Source organism: Musca vetustissima, unplaced genomic scaffold (genome assembly GCF_032173495.1).
Source record: "Musca vetustissima isolate MV318-11 ecotype Yass unplaced genomic scaffold, APGP_CSIRO_Mvet_v1 utg1823, whole genome shotgun sequence".
NCBI classification, from domain to species: domain Eukaryota; kingdom Metazoa; phylum Arthropoda; class Insecta; order Diptera; family Muscidae; genus Musca; species Musca vetustissima.
Genome location: NW_026875056.1, coordinates 119,257 through 139,877, shown reverse-complemented (window position 1 = coordinate 139,877; position 20,621 = coordinate 119,257). Strand labels below are relative to the sequence as shown.

The 20,621-nt window shown below is 35.0% G+C and overlaps 4 protein-coding genes across 4 annotated transcripts; 1 reads left to right on the top strand and 3 right to left on the bottom strand.

Moving 5' to 3' along the window:
• Positions 1 to 650: 650 nt before the first annotated feature.
• On the bottom strand, positions 651 to 1,655 carry LOC133337563 (hydroxysteroid dehydrogenase-like protein 2). The gene is made up of 3 exons (XM_061545779.1): positions 1,478 to 1,655; positions 1,197 to 1,410; positions 651 to 1,139 (listed from the first exon to the last, which is right to left on the bottom strand). Exons 1-3 carry the CDS (start codon positions 1,653 to 1,655, stop codon positions 656 to 658), a joined length of 876 nt encoding a protein of 291 aa, XP_061401763.1. The 3' UTR covers positions 651 to 655.
• Positions 1,656 to 5,891: 4,236 nt separating this feature from the next.
• On the top strand, positions 5,892 to 6,945 carry LOC133337564 (proteasome subunit alpha type-6). Its single transcript, XM_061545780.1, has 4 exons — positions 5,892 to 5,967; positions 6,060 to 6,236; positions 6,402 to 6,557; positions 6,620 to 6,945. The coding sequence occupies exons 1-4, from the start codon at positions 5,892 to 5,894 to the stop codon at positions 6,943 to 6,945; spliced, it is 735 nt and encodes a 244-aa protein (XP_061401764.1).
• A 676-nt stretch (positions 6,946 to 7,621) lies between these two features.
• On the bottom strand, positions 7,622 to 9,263 carry LOC133337566 (deoxyribodipyrimidine photo-lyase). Its single transcript, XM_061545782.1, has 2 exons — positions 7,853 to 9,263; positions 7,622 to 7,788 (listed from the first exon to the last, which is right to left on the bottom strand). The coding sequence occupies exons 1-2, from the start codon at positions 9,261 to 9,263 to the stop codon at positions 7,622 to 7,624; spliced, it is 1,578 nt and encodes a 525-aa protein (XP_061401766.1).
• A 2,703-nt stretch (positions 9,264 to 11,966) lies between these two features.
• On the bottom strand, positions 11,967 to 17,638 carry LOC133337565 (syntaxin-6). The gene is made up of 6 exons (XM_061545781.1): positions 17,558 to 17,638; positions 17,280 to 17,440; positions 14,604 to 14,818; positions 13,811 to 14,247; positions 13,638 to 13,732; positions 11,967 to 12,066 (listed from the first exon to the last, which is right to left on the bottom strand). The coding sequence occupies exons 1-6, from the start codon at positions 17,590 to 17,592 to the stop codon at positions 11,990 to 11,992; spliced, it is 1,020 nt and encodes a 339-aa protein (XP_061401765.1). The 5' UTR covers positions 17,593 to 17,638; the 3' UTR covers positions 11,967 to 11,989.
• Positions 17,639 to 20,621: the final 2,983 nt, after the last annotated feature.

Genomic DNA, 20,621 nt, shown 5'->3' with positions numbered 1-20,621 from the left:
TAACAACGCCACACATTGCAATTACCTCAAAGTTTTGAAAAATTGAACGAAGATGGGGCCTATCGGTTTACATCTTCTACTTTCTCCCTCACTCAGCGTCACAATTTTGAAATATATATAAGTCTCATATGAGGTTTTTTGAGTATTCGACTTGATTTAAACTTTGTACATCGTAAAATTTTTCCAAACCTAGGAAAGAACATATTTTAAAGTGGATATAACGTTCCATGTTTTTGTATAGGCGTCTTATAGTTGATCCGCCTCATTTTAGGTATTTTTAAGGTGATAAATATCCCTTCAGAATATTGGTCCATATTTAAAAATAGCCTCATATTAACGTCCCACCAATTTTCGAGATTTTGAAGTTTTAAGCCCATTTTCCTACCGAAGTTGATGTAAATAGGCATTTAAGTTTCTTTAAAGATGACATATTTCTATGCAGAATATGATCAATATAGGACCAGGTTTTTTATACAGCTCTCTATCATTTCAATAAATTATACATGTTTTCGAATATAAAAATACAAATATTTATTGCCCCTTAATCCGTGATTTACATTTTCCAACATAAGCTTTTTTTCCTAAACTATGGAAAAACATTTTCACATAACAATACTCCATGTTACATACATTTCTCTTTAACAATTTAAACAATTTACATTTTAGATTTTGGTGCCAGATATTCATCTACATCCTCCAAAAAGAAATCCATGTGTAGCTTATCAGCATTTGCTGGATTAACGGCATACTGTTTTAAATCGGTAACACCAGATTTAAGCAACACCTTTTCATCGATAAAGAACTGGCCGGTGGGGGCCTTGGGTGGTGTTTGCGATAGTATAACATATGCAGCATCAGCCATAATATCAACTTTTCTAGAATATTGAGCAGCCTCGGGTCCATTTAACATATCAATGGCAGCTGTCTGAATTGCCGTTTGTGGCCATAAGGCATTGACGGAGACATTTTGATCTTTGAACTCCTCCGCCATACCCAAAACACACATAGACATGCCATATTTGGCCATAGTATAGGCTACGTGGCTACCAAACCAAATTGGTTTCATGCTTAGGGGTGGGGAAATATTCAAAATGTGGGCATGTTTGCTTTTCAGCAGGTATGGTAGGCATTCCTTGGAACTAAAACATATATAATTAGTTTACAACGAATATATAAAAACTGCCAGTCATGCTTACACCAAAAATGTTCCTCTGGTATTGATATTGTGCATTAAATCATATCGCTTCATTTCGGTATCCAAAGTGCCGGTCAATGAAATGGCACTGGCATTATTTATGACAATATCAATACCACCAAATTTAGCAACAGCAGCTTCAACGGCTGCCCTAACTTGTTTTTCGTCGCGTACATCTACAATGCAGGGCAAGGCCTTTCCACCGGCTTTTTCAACTGGAAAAAATATAAAAAACCTTTAATAATCCAAGTTCCTACCCATTAATTTTTCATGGATACCTACTTTCCTCGGCGGCCGTATAAATGGTACCGGGCAATTTAGGATGTGGATCACTAGTTTTGGCTGCAATAACAATATTGGCTCCATCCTTGGCTGCCTTCAGGGCAATTGCTTTACCAATGCCTCTGGAGGCACCAGTTATAAACAAAGTTTTTCCTTTCAATGCACCGTTATTTTCCATGATTTTTCAACTAGTTTTTCAAAATTAATGGAATGTATTGGAAGTGTGACTGGTTTTGGGAACTGATTATATTCGCTAATTCCCTGAAATGCCTATAAAAACTTTGGAATAATCTCCCTTTTGTTAAATAGTTAGTGTAGTTAGTGTCCAATGTTCAATTGTTGCTTTTTTTGATAAGATTAAAAAATGAGCTACCTATTTGAAATGCGTTCCAATTTTAGGGAAAGCTCTAAAACCGGCTATATACCCCACTGGGAAGGAAAACCCCTAATACACACAACATTTGACCCTGACTCATGATAGAGCCTGGAACATACAGAAAAAGACGCGAGAAAAAGATGTTTTGAATTCTCAAAATACGGAATAGAGATGGGTACTGTTAAATGGGGAACTGGAATCAATATTGAAAATTTTTCGGTAGTGAGATATGACACCTAATAATAATATAAAATACCAAACTAAAGCCAATTTGGTTGCAAACGTGTCCAAAATACAGAATATTGGAAGGTACAGTTATATGGAGGCTACATCGATTTAACATTTGTGACAGCCACATATATTATTTATTTCTTTTTATTTGGCGATACATCATAAAAGTTGGAATGAAGTAGATGTCTGTCGATTAGACAGTGTTGGTTAACAACATTTCAAGCATTGTCATCAAAATGAAAAACGTTCCGAGTTCGTAATATGTCTATTGATCAATATATGAATGTAACCGCACCATTGATCTTAAACTAGTTTTAGAAAAATGTGTCATATAAATTATATTGGATATTCGTCAAATAAATGACATAATTGACTCAACACCGTTAGGATCTAGTTGGCAATTTATAATGCGTTTACGTTGAGATATATTACCTTAAAATCAGTAATATTTTGAATTTTCTTTTAATCGAAATTAATTTTGATTTCAGCGTTTTTAAAATCTTCTACTTTTACTTGTGCATAGGAACAGGCAAACGAATTAAAACATTGAAATTAATAAATAATGAAAAAAAACAAAGAAAATAATATAATTTTAAACTTGATTTCTTCAAAAAACTGATTTTTATGAAGTAGAACTTTAGGTCCCTAATAAAAAATCAGTAGGTTCCACCACAGTTGCAATTGATGTGACAATCATATGTGTATCCTGAGCCTAGAAGGTCACCCTGCACTTGAAACACGTTTTATCGGTCTCTTTTTCCTTCCATCTGTGTAAAGTCAAGACGTATACAGTTGCAGTCATATCCAATAAGAAAGTCAAATTCAGAAGTGATATAATTCATACTTAAACTCCTTGTACATTAGAACTTTTTACCGGGTTAATCTACTTTATGATGATTTATTTGACATATATGCAAAGGAAATGACAATTGAAACCCACTGGGTTAACGAAATCCGGTTAAATGTAAACGTACTGTTAGTGTTGATGAGAAATAGGTTAATACGAAAGTAATAGAAAGAACTTTTATCGGCAAATCTTTGTTATTAATTACCAATTTATCACCTCGGGTAAGCATAGTTGCCATAAAAATCCAATTCAATCTTGTGTATGATAATAAAGTGGAACTTTTATCTTTTTTTTAATTAAGAATATTGTGGTTTCCATCGTTTAAACCATATTTAAAGGTTGACCACAATATTCCATAAGGTGAACACCATTTCATCCTAAAAATTATTGTCTGCTGCCAGACAATAGATGGTGACACCACAGCTTCCTATATGAGCTTTCTGTTAAAACCCCAGTTGACATAAGGAAAAGCTACAAAAATGTTGACTACTGTCCACATGTTACGAATGTAGAGTAAGTACAAAACCAACAGCAATATGACAGTCCTAATTTATAACACTTAAATCGCTCACGCAAAAGTATTAAAAAAGTTAAACATATATTTGCTATATATATATATACATACATAAAAATAGACTTCAAGTCACTCATTGTATTGACAATAATTCAATCAGTACTTTCTATATTTGTTATGCGATTTTCATAAACAACAAAGTAAGAATTATATGGAAATTAATTTTATAATGTCATTATCAAAGCCTATTTTCAGGCATTATTATTTTATTGTAATATATTTACACCCAAAAGCAAATTCCTGTTCATTAGGTATAAAATATAAGAAATTTGTAAATAAATTATTTAACAAAAATATTCATAATGTCATAAATATATATAAACATATAAAAAAAAAAGAAAACTACTAAAATTATTTATAAAAACACAGAAATTGAATTAAAAATGTTGTACCTATAAATCGAAAGATAAAAACTGTATCCTAAAAATATAATAACATAATATTAAACCAATACTATTATACAATGTATATATATATTAATTTAAAATTTGCGCTCGATTATTATAAAAATGTTTAAAAATATAAATATATATAATTCTTGAAAATTTTGTATATTTAATTAAAAAAAATGGATTAAGTGAATAGTAACAATGGGCTGAATAGGCATCATACAGTTGAGTTTGCATCAATGGGGTATTTCTTAATTATAAATTTGGCACTAGAAATACCAAGGATGACTGCAAAGTCATAAGGGGAGGGTAGCCAAATGAGGTAGAAACATCTCAACCTCTAAAGTAGAATGTCTACATGGTATTTGTTGTGAGCTAAATGGCAAGAAGGTATGTTTTTAGATTGCACCGTTTTACTCCTTATTGTTATTCCATTTTTCATATTTCAAATTAGAAAAAAATACGTTACGAAAATCCTTACAGGTACAGAAATTTTATGTATACAGTCGATGCAGAAATTGAACCTACCCATCCGGCGAGCTAAGCCGCAGGCAGACCATCTTGTACCACAGCTGCACGATTGACTGTTACACATTGCTGTTGAAACCTTTAGATCCGAAATATCTTCCATTTTAGTAACCAAGCATTATAGCAATAATAACAACAACAATGAAGGAAAATCCTTGGGGTAGCCTTCGATAACCTCCTTAATTCCTTCTCGCACTCTAACTACACCAACCAGAAGGTGAAATCTAGGAATAAAGTTATGAAAGCTTTGGCTGGCACCTCCTGGGACAAGGATAAAGAAACGTTGGTAACGACATATATGGCCATAGGTCGGCCCATCCTTAATTATGCTGTCCCAGTCTAGGCTGTCTATTTATTTAGCGACAAACAACTGAAAATAATGCACTCCGAGAATTGCAACCGGCTGTGTCCAGGTGACGAACTTCGATCATGCTTTCAGTCAAGCAATATAATGTGTGGTTGACCAGACTGTTCCTGCTGGCATGCTATCTGCCGTGTCATCCCATCACACAATGATGACAGATCCACCTCCGCGACACATCCGTCAGGACTTCAAGCGCTATCATGATGGCATCCAAGATGTCATTCCATCGGACTTCAACAGTTGATAGCGAATGCGATGAAATCCGTGCATCGACGGGCGGTCTCCGAAGCCACAAATGGCTACACATGCAATAAAGTCCTACTCCAACATCATCAGGCATGAGAAGCTTCTTCCTAGGCAACTAAGGTTCGGATACAGAAATGTTCTCAACTCGTATCGAAAACTCTTGACCCCGGAACATTGGTCCTCCTGCCAGCAAAGCCCTTACGACACACACCATCTATTCAATTGTCCGTCCGAGCCTACAAGCCTATTGCCTATAGACTTATGGCTTATGGCATAGTTTCTCTGGCTGTCCTCTTCAAATCCGAATTCTTAATTAACAATTTATATATTTCCTTTTCCTGGTTCCATTTTCTATGAATATTTTCACGAAAGATCTTTCATCAACAGCCAACCTGTTACAACAACAATGAAGAAGCATTTCCACTTGAGTCTATGATCCGAAATGACGCGAGTCTCATTCGGCCAACGTCTGTCACTTTAGACCATTGTGGAAAAAACAGTAGGACTGCTACAACAACAACAATGAATAAGTGTTTCCTCGACAATAGGTCTAGGATCCAATGAAAAAACTGTTATTTAAAAATACTCCAACCTGGCAACACCATGTAACAGACTATACGCCACACGCTTTGTATGTGACCACTAACGCTTTTGATTTAGGTTGCCTTATTTGCGATTCCACTGTCAAAATTTTGACAGCTGCATGACTGGTTGAATTTTGTTGTTTGTAGGGACGGATAGTACGGATAGTTGTTTAGTAGACCGATTTACCGCATTGCAAAAATTCATTTATTTTTGCATTTTCAATAGAATTATTATTTTCGCTACTTGTATTCCCAAAAAATAATAACCTCTCGCCATGTCTCGTGGAAGTTCGGCCGGTTTTGATAGGCATATTACCATTTTCTCGCCCGAAGGAAGACTGTATCAAGTCGGTAAGTTGCAGAAGATGAGGCGGCGGAATGATTTTGCAAAATCATTCATGTATTTGAAAAAAAATATATTCATATTATTATTCTGTTTACAGAATATGCCTTCAAGTCCATCAATCAGGAAGGTATTACCTCGGTGGCCATAAAGGGTGCCGATTGTGCTGTAGTGGCCACACAAAAAAAGGTCACCGAGAAACTGATTGATCCTAATACGGTTACACATTTGTTTAGAATTACCAAAAATATTGGTTGTGTTATGACCGGACGTATTGGTAAATATGAGAATAATATTGAAATAATAATAATGAAAATAAGAGTAGGAATCGGCTAGAGTTATCTGTAGTACAAAATCCATCTCTTATATTCATTTTGTTGCAAATGTTTATTAACAAAATAATTGTGGAACTTGTTTTTAACGAGTATAATTTCTAATTTAGCCGACAGCAGATCCCAGGTACAAAAGGCCCGCTATGAAGCCGCCAATTGGCGTTACAAATTCGGCTATGATATGCCAGTGGATGTATTGTGTCGCCGCATTGCCGATATAAATCAAGTTTATACGCAAAATGCTGAAATGCGTCCCTTGGGTTGTAGTAAGTATATATCCCAAAATATTCCTTTAAGTATCTCTTTAAACCCTCCCTTCTTTCCTTAGGCATGACTCTCATTGCCTACGATGACGAAAAGGGTCCCTGTGTCTATAAAACCGATCCGGCTGGTTATTATTGCGGTTATCGTGCCATTTCGGTGGGTGTGAAACAACTGGAAGCCAATAGCTATTTGGAAAAGAAATACAAACCCAATCTCAATGAAGAGAAAACCATCCAAATGGCCATTACCTGTTTGTCAAATGTTTTGGCTGTCGATTTTAAACCAAATGGTATTGAGATTGGTGTTGTCAGCAAGGAACGTCCAGAATTTACGGTGTTAAGTGAAAAGGAAATTGAAGATCATCTCACAAAGATTGCTGAGAAGGATTAAAAAAATAATGCTAAGGTCGGTCACATTTGAAATGAGACTGTCTCGACAACAACAACAAATTGTCGTCATTTTTAATATGCATAAGTTCTTTTTTTAATTGTAAAACAAAACAAGCAAACAGAAAAATAATATTGTAATGGAATCTGGAGAAGAAACAAGGAAGTTTTTTATTTTTTTATTTTATATCTTTGTGGTTATTAATACCATAAGCCTTAAGGGCAATCAGGGTATACATACTTTGTTCCAGAACCTTCAAGAATGTACAATTTATATTCTACTATACCATTAAGAGTACTGTCGGACCACAAGTTTCTTTGGTTCAACCCATTTTCAGTTAATTTGATTTGAAGTTATAAAATGTTCGGCCCAGCCCAACTTAAGACCCATTTTTTACTTTCTACTTATCAAATGTCAAAGACCGCCAAAAATGACTGGAAATTCCGGTTAATTCAAAATAGCACCTCTTGTTGGAATAGGATTTTTTGTTTCATTTATTATTCAAAAATAATACACAGTATACAAAAATAAGTAACAAATACATATTCGAGTGGTATGTAATTTTGTAAGAAGTTATTCCGCCAAAATCTGATACGCTATAGGAAAAGATTTTCAAATGAAAAATATATAAGCTTTGTGTCCATATAGCGTCTAGTTCCTCTGAGAGTGAATGACAACCCTACTTCGATTCCTTTTTGTGATACGCTTTACCGCCATAACGTACAATAAATGCATTGACATCAAATTTACGCTTACAACCCTGATAGTTCATATAGCGGATTTTTCCAAAGATGGGTCTTTCTGCCCACCCCTGGTCATGGATACCACCAATGGACCACATACAACCTTGAAATTAATTTTATTTAAAAAAAACGCTTCCAATAAACAAATACAAAACTTTTCTACTTACCCACATAGCCGTTTGGATCCCTACCATCCAAACTGTATTTATCATTCAGCAAAATGGCTATCTCCAATGCCTTTTCTGGCGACTCAGACCACTCCAAAATTTTCTTTGCCCAATACATACGCAGAAATCCATGCATTTTACCCTCTTTCACTAACTGCAGCTGAGCACTATTCCACAAATCATCATGGGTATGAGCGGTTTCAAATTCTTCCAGAGAATAGCAGGGCGAACGTTTATCTTTACGATGATCATCAAGGGTCTTAGCTGCCCAGTCATGTAGACCCTTGAGATTATCATAATTTTTATTGTAATAACAAAAATTATCGGCCAACTCACGGCGAACAATTGCCTCTTCACAGAAAGCCTCCACAGATTCTTTGAAGCGATTTTTATGCTGGCGCACGGCAAGTACACAACGTTGGACGGATATCTGGCCAAAATGGAACCATGGCGATAATCCTGATAAGGCATTTATGGTGGGATCATTACGCTTGTCACTGAAAAGTTTAATGCGCTTGGTGCAGAAGTCTTCCAGTTGTTTGCAGGCAGCTTTGTAGCCCGGCTTAACGCCCGGTACTTCATCCACTGACATATCACATTCCAGCGAGTCATAAGCTTTTTTCCAATCAACTTTGGCGAGATTCTCCTTCTTAAGATTATACTTATGTTTCACCAAAGGTGGAAATTCGGTAAGAAATTCAGGTAATTTAGAATTGATTTTATTGCGTATGGTTCGGGCTCCATATTCTTGTTTATCTGAAGCAACCCATACGGGCACAACATTGTGGGCATCAACTTGTATAAGAGGACATTTGCAGGATTTCTCCAAACCTTCCTTTACATCCTCCACCCATTGCATGGGTACCCGCAAAGGAGCAAAATCACAAACCACAGCAGCTCCATCGTGGTCTTTCATAAATGCCAACAGGCGTTCCTTGGCTGGACCCATTAGCAACTGAAACGGTATTTTTAATTCCTCACATTCCTGGGCAACCTCTTCCAAGCCACCCAATAGAAATTTATAATGTCGTATTGTGGCATTTAGAAATTTCGGTACTAAACAAAATACCACCACCAATGGTAGCTCCAATTTCATGGCCAAACGCTGAGCATACAAAAATGCCCAATTATCCTGGACACGCATATCACGTGACATCCAATAAACCACAGGACCCTGACAATCCTCACGAACTTCTTGATCTTTGCTCAGAATTCGTACACGTTTCTTTTTGAAGGAGAACTGAAGAATGTCAGCAGCGCAGTCCAGTCGCTGTTGCTTGAAATTCTCAACGTAATTTGATGAACTCCCTGCCGATGATGGAGGTGATGATGATTCAGAAGTTTTAGCCTCATTTTGTTTAGCTAACTTCTTGGCAGCTGTTGAGCTATCGTTTTTAGATGTTCGTTTCATGGCGGTAAATGACCTTGAACGGTTAGAATGAAATTAGATTGTAATTAATTCTCGATTTTATGGGTAATAAATTTCATGATTTCCATACCTTATTGTTAAATTAAAATTACAATGCCAATTCAAAAGGGGTTTAATACATTTTAGCATTAAATTTAAAGATTTAAATGGGAAATAATCAAAACGACTGAACTATTCAAATCTACACAACAACTTCGACTGTGAAGTTGCTGAAGTCGACGCGACCAAACTTATTTACGTTCCGAATGCTACGAAAAGAGATGGCAAAAAGAATGACCGATGAAGAATAAGCTCGTTTGTTTTTGTTTACGAATTGGGTGTCATGCTCAATGGAGAAAAACATTGGAAATGGGACAATCAGCTGATAACAGGGATATGTAAGCCGTTTTAAGCCGAGGTTGCCTGTCTGTTTCCTTTGGACCAAACTTGGTCAAAAAACAAATTTTCTGAGGGCTATGCCTAATTAATGACCGACATTTGTCAAATTTGGACCCAATATTTTAGTTTGTTTTTTTTTAGTTTTGTATCTCAATTTTTTTTCTTCAGGAGGTATCAATTTATGGAGGAGATGCCTAAATGCCAGCCGATATATTTCATTATCGTCAGGTTCGAGTTTTTTTGACGATATCTTTAGGAGGTGGAATAATTACAACAGATGGCTAAATCGTCTTAGAATTCCACACTTTGTAGGGTGAACACTGACTATTCCGAGCAACGATTATCCTCTACACTATGACAGAATACGCTTATATGGGGACAACCCCAACACACGAAACAAATCAGCTAACTATTTTAATATAAAAAAGTGGGGGTTATATGGGGGTTTTTAGTAGGGAGATTTATTGGCATATACACTACAAAATACCAAATTACAGCGAATTCCCTTGAAAAACGCGCTCAAGAACCTCAAAATACGGAAAATTGGGGTACCGTTATTATGGGGGTATACCCTATGTAAAATTTCAGCACCCTATCTCAATTCCTTCAGAAGATAGCGACGGACAGACAGATATAGGGTAGGAAATGAGTATTTCGACGAGTTACGAACGGAATTGACGTTTATCTGGAAATAAATTGAGAATGTAGATACTATATGGTCTGTGCCATAACATTTTTAATAGTAAAGCTAGTAAAAGGGAAACATTTCAAAATTGCTCTCAGAGTACAAAATAATTTGAAAAGTTCGTGAACGCAAATCTATTAAATATGCCAAAATTAGATGTCAATACTTCAAAATCAACATAACAGCCATGTTTACCATTTTTACTCGGCCAAATTTTTCGAGTAAAAAGTTTACAAAGAGAACGCCATTTTGTTTTGTGCTCTGTTAAATTTGAATCAATGTTTACCAGTTTTGTGGGTTCAGGAACGGGTTTCGAGTAAAAAGTTGCAATACTTGAAAAATGAGTATATTCTTTTAGGTTCTGGAACTGAACTTTTGTTACGGAAATTTGGGGATGTGCAGTCACTAATGTGGCTGCAGCACTCTGAGACCGTCAGGTCCATTGTGATCATCCACGAAAAGGAAAAGATGTGGAGAGATGGGGGAGAAAAGAGACCGAGCCTATTTTTTTTAATTTATACTATAAATAAAACACACTTTGCAAAAAATTATGTTGTCTTTTGTTGTTGTAATATATATGTATATTTCTTTTCAAACCAAATTAGTTGTTGTTGTTTTTTTTAATACACAATTCTAATAATATATGTGTCATTTGTTCTTGTTGTTATAATTCTTGTTAAACTTACATTCGTTTCTTAAATATATAGATTTATACTAGAGTTCCTTTGCATTACTTTTGTTTCCTTTTCTTTTTAATACTTTTTATTAAATTTCTTTAAGTGGTAGACGATGATCATCACCAAAAAAATTAACAAAATTAAAATAAATATATGTGTGATAAATATTTCTTGGATTATAATAGTTTCAAAGTCGATTTATATTTCTTCATCTGGAGTTAGTGTCTCTGTGTTTTTGGATAAATATGAATGTTAAATATTTGAAAATTGTCATTGAATTTGAAAGAGGGGGATATAGGGGGACAGTTTGATATATATGTGTGTGTTTGTGTCATTTAATAAGGTAATAAGGTACCTAATTGTCCATTCTTTTTTTATACTTTATTGCATGGAATACCTACTGAAACAATCACCACTTTTTGTTTTATTATTTTCTTGATTTTTCCTAAATTGCTACATTGTACATGATTTTGTTGTTGTTTCTTGTTGTGTGTGTTTTTTTATTAAGGAAACCAACCAAAAGATGGAATTTGATTTATATTTATTCTTTTGTTTTTAATTATGAATATACTTTCTTTTTCATAGCAAAACAAAACTAACTATAATTTAAATTCATGACTATATATAGTTAAACGCTGCACTTAAATAATAATAATAAACTAATTTAAAAAATATATATATTTACTTTTGTTGCATAGATTTTTTGTTTATTTGGTTTTCGGTTGCCATTTTTTTTATAGAAACTATTGCCGCCACGGTACGGTTTAGATTAATCATTTTAGTTGTTTGAACTAATAAAATATTTTCAAATGATTCTTTGTTTTGTTAAAATAAAATTTACAAAATTAAATATTTAAAACTAATAGCTATTTTTGACTATTTAAAAAAAATAGAATTTCTTTAAAAGAATCATTAAGTTTGGCAAATAAAAAAACTATGTTTGAAAAATAAAAACGTATTTAAATGATTTACAAAATTATAAATAAAATTATCACAATTAATAAAAGCGCTGATAATATTAATATTGCAGCCCATTGACGTTTATCTGGAAATAAATTAACGAAGTAGATAATATAATTAGAAGTCTACAAATTTGATTTTGAATGGAAAAAAATTAATAGGCCTCAAAGTCTATATATGAGTTTTTTTTAAGAAAACATACTTTTTAGCACAGAATTTTATAGATCTAATTTTTTTATGCAAATACCACTTCGAATCCTTGAAGTTTTACACACTTCCTAGATATCATTGGGGATGTTTTGCCATCAAAATACCTATAAAAAGGCTGTATCTTTATATTGTCGGGTAACGGTAGATACCGTCAGTCATATGGGGGCTAAACCTAAATGTGGATCGATTATGATAATTTTTGGTAGTCAGAGCTGTCACTCATTCTGAACATAAAATAAAAAAACGTACCTGTAAACCTCAAAATCGTTAAAAATCTTCGATAAAGGCTCAGCCCGTTGTTAAAGACTCCCTTCAGCTCGTCTATAAAGACTCCATTCAGCTCGTCTATAAAGACTCCCTTCAGCTCGTCTATAAAGACTCCCTTCAGCTCGTCTGTAAAGACTCCCTTCAGCTCGTCTATAAAGACTCCCTTCAGCTCGTAAAGACTCCCTTCAGCTCGTCTATAAAGACTCCCTTCAGCTCGTCTATAAAGACTCCCTTCAGCTCGTCTATAAAGACTCCCTTCAGCTCGTCTATAAAGACTCCCTTCAGCTCGTCTATAAAGACTCCCTTCAGCTCGTCTATAAAGACTCCCTTCAGCTCGTCTATAAAGACTCCCTTCAGCTCGTCTATAAAGACTCCCTTCAGCTCGTCTATAAAGACTCCCTTCAGCTCGTCTATAAAGACTCCCTTCAGCTCGTCTATAAAGACTCCCTTCAGCTCGTCTGTAAAGACTCCCTTCAGCTCGTCTGTAAAGACTCCCTTCAGCTCGTCTGTAAAGACTCCCTTCAGCTCGTCTGTAAAGACTCCCTTCAGCTCGTCTATAAAGACTCCCTTCAGCTCGTCTATAAAGACTCCCTTCAGCTCGTCTATAAAGACTCCCTTCAGCTCGTCTATAAAGACTCCCTTCAGCTCGTCTATAAAGACTCCCTTCAGCTCGTCTATAAAGACTCCCTTCAGCTCGTCTATAAAGTCTCCCTTCAACTCGTCTATAAAGACTCCCTTCAGCTCATCTATAAAGACTCCCTTCATCTCTTCTATGAATACTCCCTTCAGCTCGTCTATAAAGAGTCCCTTCAGCTGGACTATAAACACGTCAACTCGCCTAAACCGACAACCTTCCGATCGCCTACAGAGATCCCTTTAGTACGTCTATAAAGATTTCATTAAGTACGTTTATCAAGTCGCCTTTAAGCTCGTCTAAAAAGAATCCTTCAGCTATAAACACGTCAACTCGTCCATAACGACTTCCCTCCGATGGCCTACAGAGATCCTTTAGTTCGTGTATAAAGACTTTCTTCAGTACGTCTATAAAGACTCCCTTCAGTATGTCTATCAAGGCTTTTTTCAGCTCGCCTGTAAAGGCCCATTCTGTTCGTCTTTATCTCGTTTATAAAGACTCTTTCCTTCAGCTTTTTTTCTAATACAAAATTCAAATAAACTCACCATTATTCATGTGTAAAACTTTAGCCATTTTCTTCATTGTTGAATCCAATTTTGATTCTGTTGTCTCAAATTCATTACCAAAGTCATCCAGCATTCTAAAACAACAATAAAAAATACAAAAATTATTCACACAAAATGCATTCAATTCAAAAATGTCCCAATCGCCAACTTACACTGCCTGCTCATCCAATTCAACGCCAATTTGACGTGATACAGTCTTTAAAGTTCCTATCGAATCACTTATCATATCCAATTGCTCGTCTTGGCCCTGCATCATACGCTGTTGCACCGACACCGTCTCGCCGACAAATCGATGCGATGGACTATCCAATGAATTATAATGACCCGGACTATCTATTGTATTCTCCAATTTGGAGTATTTAGCTCCACTGTGTCGTACCGCTGCCATTGTACCGGCTACTACAGCACCAACCGTACTACTACCACCGTTCAATAGGGAATGTGACGAGGGACAATCGACCAAATGTTGCCGATCACTGTTGCCGTTCGTATTCGACGACTGTTGATGATAGCTGTAATTCGTTGAATTTCGATCGTTTTGCGTGGTTTTATATTTGTCGGGATCGGTATCGGTGTTGAGAGTTTCTCTCTCTCTCAGTGGTAAATTGTGAATTGTGTTGGAAAACATTACCACAGGTAGGAACAAAAAAGTACGAAAAGGTACCTGAAATTCTACTTCAAATGAAAATAAATCATAATTATCGATAAATATTGGCCAATATTTATACCAGTTATTTGCATAAATAATATATGTTATAATTTAAGCGTAAATGTATTCAAGAATAATAAAAAAATCTAATTTTTGTTTTGGTACGTTTATGTCAATTCGTACCTTTTGTGAACAAAAAGTACGCTTGTTACAAAATTAAAAATAGCGCAACTCTAATTACTCTCTCAAGAGAGAGAAACTCTCAACACCGATCCCGATCCCGACAAATATAAAACCACGCTTTCCAAATTGTGTTCGTGCTCTTGTTCGTGCTGTTGTTGTTGTTGTAATAATGGTTGATGTGCCGTTATATCTCTGTCTCGTGAGCGATTAATGCTCATCTTCTCTTTCATCTGTTTGACTTCATCGCGTGTGTTGTCGATAAAGTGCCGGCGACTAGATAGTTCACGATTATCGATGCGAAATTTACTAGGATTCTTTTCGACTATGCGTAAAGGGAGGAAAAATTAGAAATCATCTGGATGCGGTTAAGGTATGAAACCATATACAAAGGATTGGAAATAAATATTTAAGTTGATTTATTGTTTATATAGAGGGCATTGTTATTAGGTGTGGGGTATAAATTCTTTAAATAAAAAATATTTTTAAAAATCTACGCTTAATGCCTTCAAAGTCTTTGTAAAAATAAATTTTAAACATGCAAACTTAATGGTCTTAAAGTCCTTCTACAAATGATTTTTAAAAATTCACGCTTAAGGCTTTGTATGTCCTTTTGAACCAACTTTTTAAAAATCCATGCTTAAGACCTTGTATGATATTTTAAATAATTTTTTTTTTTTAAATCCATGCTTTAGGCCTTGTAAGTTCTTTTGAACAACTTTTTTTAATCCACGATTTTTGCTTTGAAAGTTCTTGTAAAAATAATTTTTAAAATTTCAAGCATGATGATGGGAAACTCTTTGTAAAAATATTTTTTTTAATCCAAGCTTATTGATCGGAAAGTCCTTGTAAGAAGAATTGTTAAAAGTCCACACATATTGGTCGGAATGTCCTTGTAAAAATAATTGCTAAAAATCCATGCCTAGTGGGCGAAAAGTACTTGCAAAAATTATTATTTTTTTAATTTAAAAAATTCAAGCTGCCCTGAATATCCTTGTATTTTTTTAATATACCGAAGTCGGAAAATAATAAAAAATCCCAGCTCGTCTATAAAGAGTCTTTTCAGCTCATCTAGACTCCCTTCAGTTCGTATATAAAGACTCTTATCAGCTTGATACCTATGAAAGAATCGCATCGGCTCGTCAATGAAAGACTCTCTTCAGTTCTTCTATGAAAGACTCTTTTCAGTCCGTCAATAAAGACTCCCTTCTGCTCGACTATGAAAGACTGCCTTCAGATCGTCTATGAAAGACTGCCTACAGATCGTCTATGAAAGAATCCCGGCTTCAGCTCGCCTATGAAAGACTCTCTGTTTCAGCTCGCCTATGAAGGACTCCCTTCAGCCCGTCAATGAAAGACTCCCGGCTTCAGCTCGTCTATGAAAGAATCCCGCCTTAGCTCGTCTATTAAAGACTTCAGCTTGTCTATGAAAGACTTCTGGCTTAAGCTCGTCTATAAAAGAACGAAAGACTCACGGCTTCAGCCCGTCTACGAAAGAATGAAAAAATCCCTGCTTCAGCTCGTATGTGAAAGACTCCCGGCTTCAGCCCGTCTAAGAAAGACTCCCTTCAGTTCGTCTATGAAAGACTCCCTTCAGATAGTCTATGCAAGACCCCCGTCTTCAGATCGTCTATGAAATACTCCCTTCAGCTCGCCTATGAAAGTCTCCCGGCTTCAACTCTTCTATGAAATACTTCCAGATTTTGCTCGCCTATGAAAGATTCCTTTCAGCTCGTCTATGAAAGAGCCCCAGGCTTCAACTCGTCTACGAAAGACTCCCTGCCTCAGCTCGTTTATGAAAGGCTCCCTTTAGCTTTTCTAGGGACCCTGCTTCAGCTCATCTTTGAAAGACTCCTTCCAACTTCTCTATGAAAGTCTCTTCTCTGAAAGACTTCCTTTAGGCCGCCTATGAAAGATACTCAACAGCCGGTCTATATGGAATCTCATTAGCTCGTCTATAAGATTACCTTCATTAGTACAAAAAGACTACGTTCAACTCCTCAATAAAGGTTCCTTAATCTTGTTTAAAAGGACTCAGATCAGCTCGTCAGAAAAGACTTTTTAAGTGGTCGAAAAAGTCCTGGAAAAATAAGTTTTCATGTTGGTCCCTTTTAAACTATATTCTCACGTTCCATAAAAGGTTAAAACTTTTCTCCACTTAACATATTTAATTTAATAACAAATCTGCTAATTAATAATAATAAAAATGCATTTAACCGGGGCGGGAAGAAAAAAAAACTTCTACCCACAATAATGCCGAGAAGCGGTGAGGTCATGTCCCCCTTATGTCGCTCCATGGACACCAAACAACAAAAAAGACCAGACATTTAGAATGTAATTTAAAACCATGTCATAATTTGTTGTTGTTGCTGCTGCTGCTTGTTGTATAGTTTAAAATTAGCACTTGGCGAAACCTGAGATCAAAACAAAGAAAATGAAAAGCGGAAAAACAAGCCTGGCGTTTGGTGTTGTGTCACATCACGTCACATATTTTTTTGTTTTTTTTTGGGGGGTCTAACGTGCATGTTTGTGTTTATCTTTCGGCGAAGAAAAACACAGCGACAACACTTGTCAACATTGATTTTTCACACAATTCTGGTGTTTTGTTTTTGCCAAAAAAATATTTTAATGGCTTTTGAGAGTGCCATCATTTTAACCCCACACACAAAAGTTTCGCCCAAACCCCCTCCAGCCCTACTTATTGCAGGACAATGAATGTGATTTATGGTCATATTGGCTATTGTCTAATTTTATGTTCAGTTTTTTTTTTCTATCTTCTTTGAAAAGGATATTGATTGTATCTTCTAAATCCTCCAAATCCCATTCAATGCTACGCAATGAATTCCTTAGCTCATTTGTGGTCCATTCAGCTTCCGCACTGTTGCAATTTTCACCCAATTCACGCCAACGTAGATAGAGGCCACGGGTTTTATTTAAAGCTTTGAAAACCTCGCTATAATAAATTTTGAAGAAAAGAAACGTGGAAATGGGAAAAATGAGAGAGAACACATTAAAATTTTAAAAGGAAATTCTTTAAAATTCAATATCTTTTTTTGGAAATAATACACACTCTTTAACCACAAAGAAAGGATCCTCCAGCGACATGACCAACTATTTAAATAACGCCGTTTTCGTTTTGAATTCGTTGAATATTGTTTAACGTTTCAATAGTTTTGAAAATTTTGCAAGATTTTCTCTTCCTCATGGATGATTTTTCCTTTTACTGTTATTTTTGTTTTCACTTTTCGGTTGGTGTATGTGTTTGTGTGTGTGGTGTGCGCGGAGTAACGGTTACCAAATGTCAGTTAAAAGATTTTTTTTTTGGTTTAAAAGTGGTTGGTGTTGTTGCAGCTCCAAGACCGAGAGAGAGAAACCGAAGAAACAACCCTCAGTTCGATTTTTGAACTCAATTTGAACTCTCCTTAGTTCTCCACGAAAATAGTAGCATTGTTTTGTGGGGGAATTTTTTACGCCAAAAGGGCAGGGGAGTAGTGTAAATGGATCTCTTTTTCAAGTTTGTCCAAATTATTTTTTCCCCGTAATTGGGGGGTTGCAAAATTTCTTTACTCGGAAAATTCTTTTGTTTTATTTCAAATATGTTTTACATTACAAATATTTAACACTTTATTTCAATATTTTTTATTAACTAAATAATTTATTATTTTTTTAATTAAAAATTAATTTCCTTATGAATCGGTAATAACACTGTTAAATGATTTTCGTCGTTCCATTTATATTTTTTTGTCTTCCGAGAATTTTTCAATTTTTCTTCACATTGTGTGTGTTCACTCTTTCCGTTGTTCTCACAAACTAAAAATATACCGTTGTTGATATATCTTCCTTTCCATGCAGTCTGTCAAAAAATATAAGTTTGTGTGTTTCCTTTTTTTAAAAATAGACTGCCACCAAGGGAGAAATATTAAGGGTATTCCATTCAAAGTAGCCGAATGGTGGAATACTTGTAGTACTAATACAGTGATTTTTATTAGTATGGGTTACTAAAAATCCATATGCTTCTTAGAAAAACGAAACACATGTTTTTATTACTTTTTCTTATATGGATATTTATTGTTTAATAAGTATTTTTTAGGTAGCAAAAGGATGGGGTAGAACGTGTTACAGGTAGTCAACTTAACGAAGGCATATTTTTATTTAAAATTTGACAGACGCGTTAACATGTAACCAGACGAAGGTAGTCTGAAGGAAGTCTCTACATACGAGCCATGTAGAGACTTCTAGGACGCGTCTTTCGTCTTTCATAGACGAGCTGAAAGGAGTCTTAAATAGAAAAGCTGCAGCAGAGAGGGAGATTGTTTTATAGACGATCTGAAACGGAGAGACTTTCATAGACGAGTTGAAGCAGAAAATCTTTCAAAGAAAAACTGAATGGAATCTTTTAACACAAGCGACACGAACGTTTTAGGGTATTTAAACTAGAAGGGTATTTTTTTTAAATTTTCAGATCAACATGCGTAGGTTTTTAAAATTATTTTAGGAAGGACTTTTCGACCTTTAAACGTGGATTTTAAAACTTATTTTTACAAGGACTTTCCGATCAATAAGCGTGGATTTAAAACAATATATATATATATATATATACTCACAAGGGCATTAAGATCGTTAACTGTGAATTTTTATAGAAGGTATTTTTGATCAATGAGGTTGGACTTTTAAAAATGATTTTCACAGGGACTTTCCGATCAATAAGCGTGGCTTCTAAAAACCTAGGATTTTTCAACATATAAAGGTGGATTTTAAAACTAATCTTTACAAGGACATTCCGACCAGTAATCGTAGATTTTTAATATTATTTTAACAATGACTTTCCGACCAATAAGCGCGATTTTTTAAAAATATACCTACAAGGACTTTAAGAACGTTAGGCATGGATTTGGATTTTTAAAATCTTTTTTCAAGGACATTCCGTCCCTTTTCCAAATTTAGTATAAGTTCAAAACTATCTACCTCCATATATGTTTCGTCTTCCTGATTGCGAACTTATATAATGTTTAAAGCAGAAGTCTATACTTCGTGAGATATGGGCATCTAAGGAGCCGAAACTCTACATAGGCGTTGTTTTTGAGCTTAGATTTTGTAAAATATATATTTCAAGGACATACCGACACCTTTTTAAATGTACTAAAAGGTCAAAACTACCTACCTCCATATATGTTTCGTCTCCATGATCACGAACTTATATGATTTTTATAGCAGATGTACATACTTCTTGAGATATAGGAATCTAAGGACCCGAAACTCTACATAGGCGTTGTTTCTGTTGTATTATCTTATGTTCCACTGAAATGTGTCCATAGGGCAAGAGTCTATTTAAGAGTCAGTGTGGAATTTCGAAAGTTCATATTTTTAATTTAATAAAAACGATCCTAATTTTTTTACCCTATTCGAGTACGGATACTCGGTTATACTCGAAATCGATTAATACAAAAAACTGGGCGTTGGACCCAAATTTTGTTATAGTCACTCACCAATCTAAACTTTGAGCTTTCCAAAATGGTGTAATTTGTGGCGGTATCAGTTTTGGGTCAAATAATGTGGACCTCAAAACCCTATAAATACATGGAACACCACCACTCTGGAGAAAAGTATTTTTATAATCTTTAAAATACGACTCCGGGGTGAAATATCCCGATAAGTCCCCTAGGAAAATATATATAATTAGGGTAATACTACCTACACCTCTGGAAAAAAATTTCAACAAAATGTGATAGTTTTTATTAAAATACAGTTGATCCAATTTTTGTAATCCTGACTTAAACCGCTTAAAAGCGATGTCCAAATAGAATTTTAATCATGGAAATTTTCAACTCGAAATTTTTGGAGACTCCTTGAATTACTTATGTTAACTTATTCGTGATTACCCCTAATGAACACAAATACCCCCATTGTCTCCCCAAAATGTTTACAACTCAAAATAGAGAAACCGCAGAACAACAAATCATCCCCAATTTTACACTCACAACAACACTCAATATAAATAATGGAAATTAATAATTTATTATAATTACAAAAATAGAAAAAATAATCTAAAAAATATATAAAAACAACAAAATCACAACACAGAATCGAATGATGACAAAGCTCGTCGCAACCTACCTGCTGTTTTCACTTTCAAA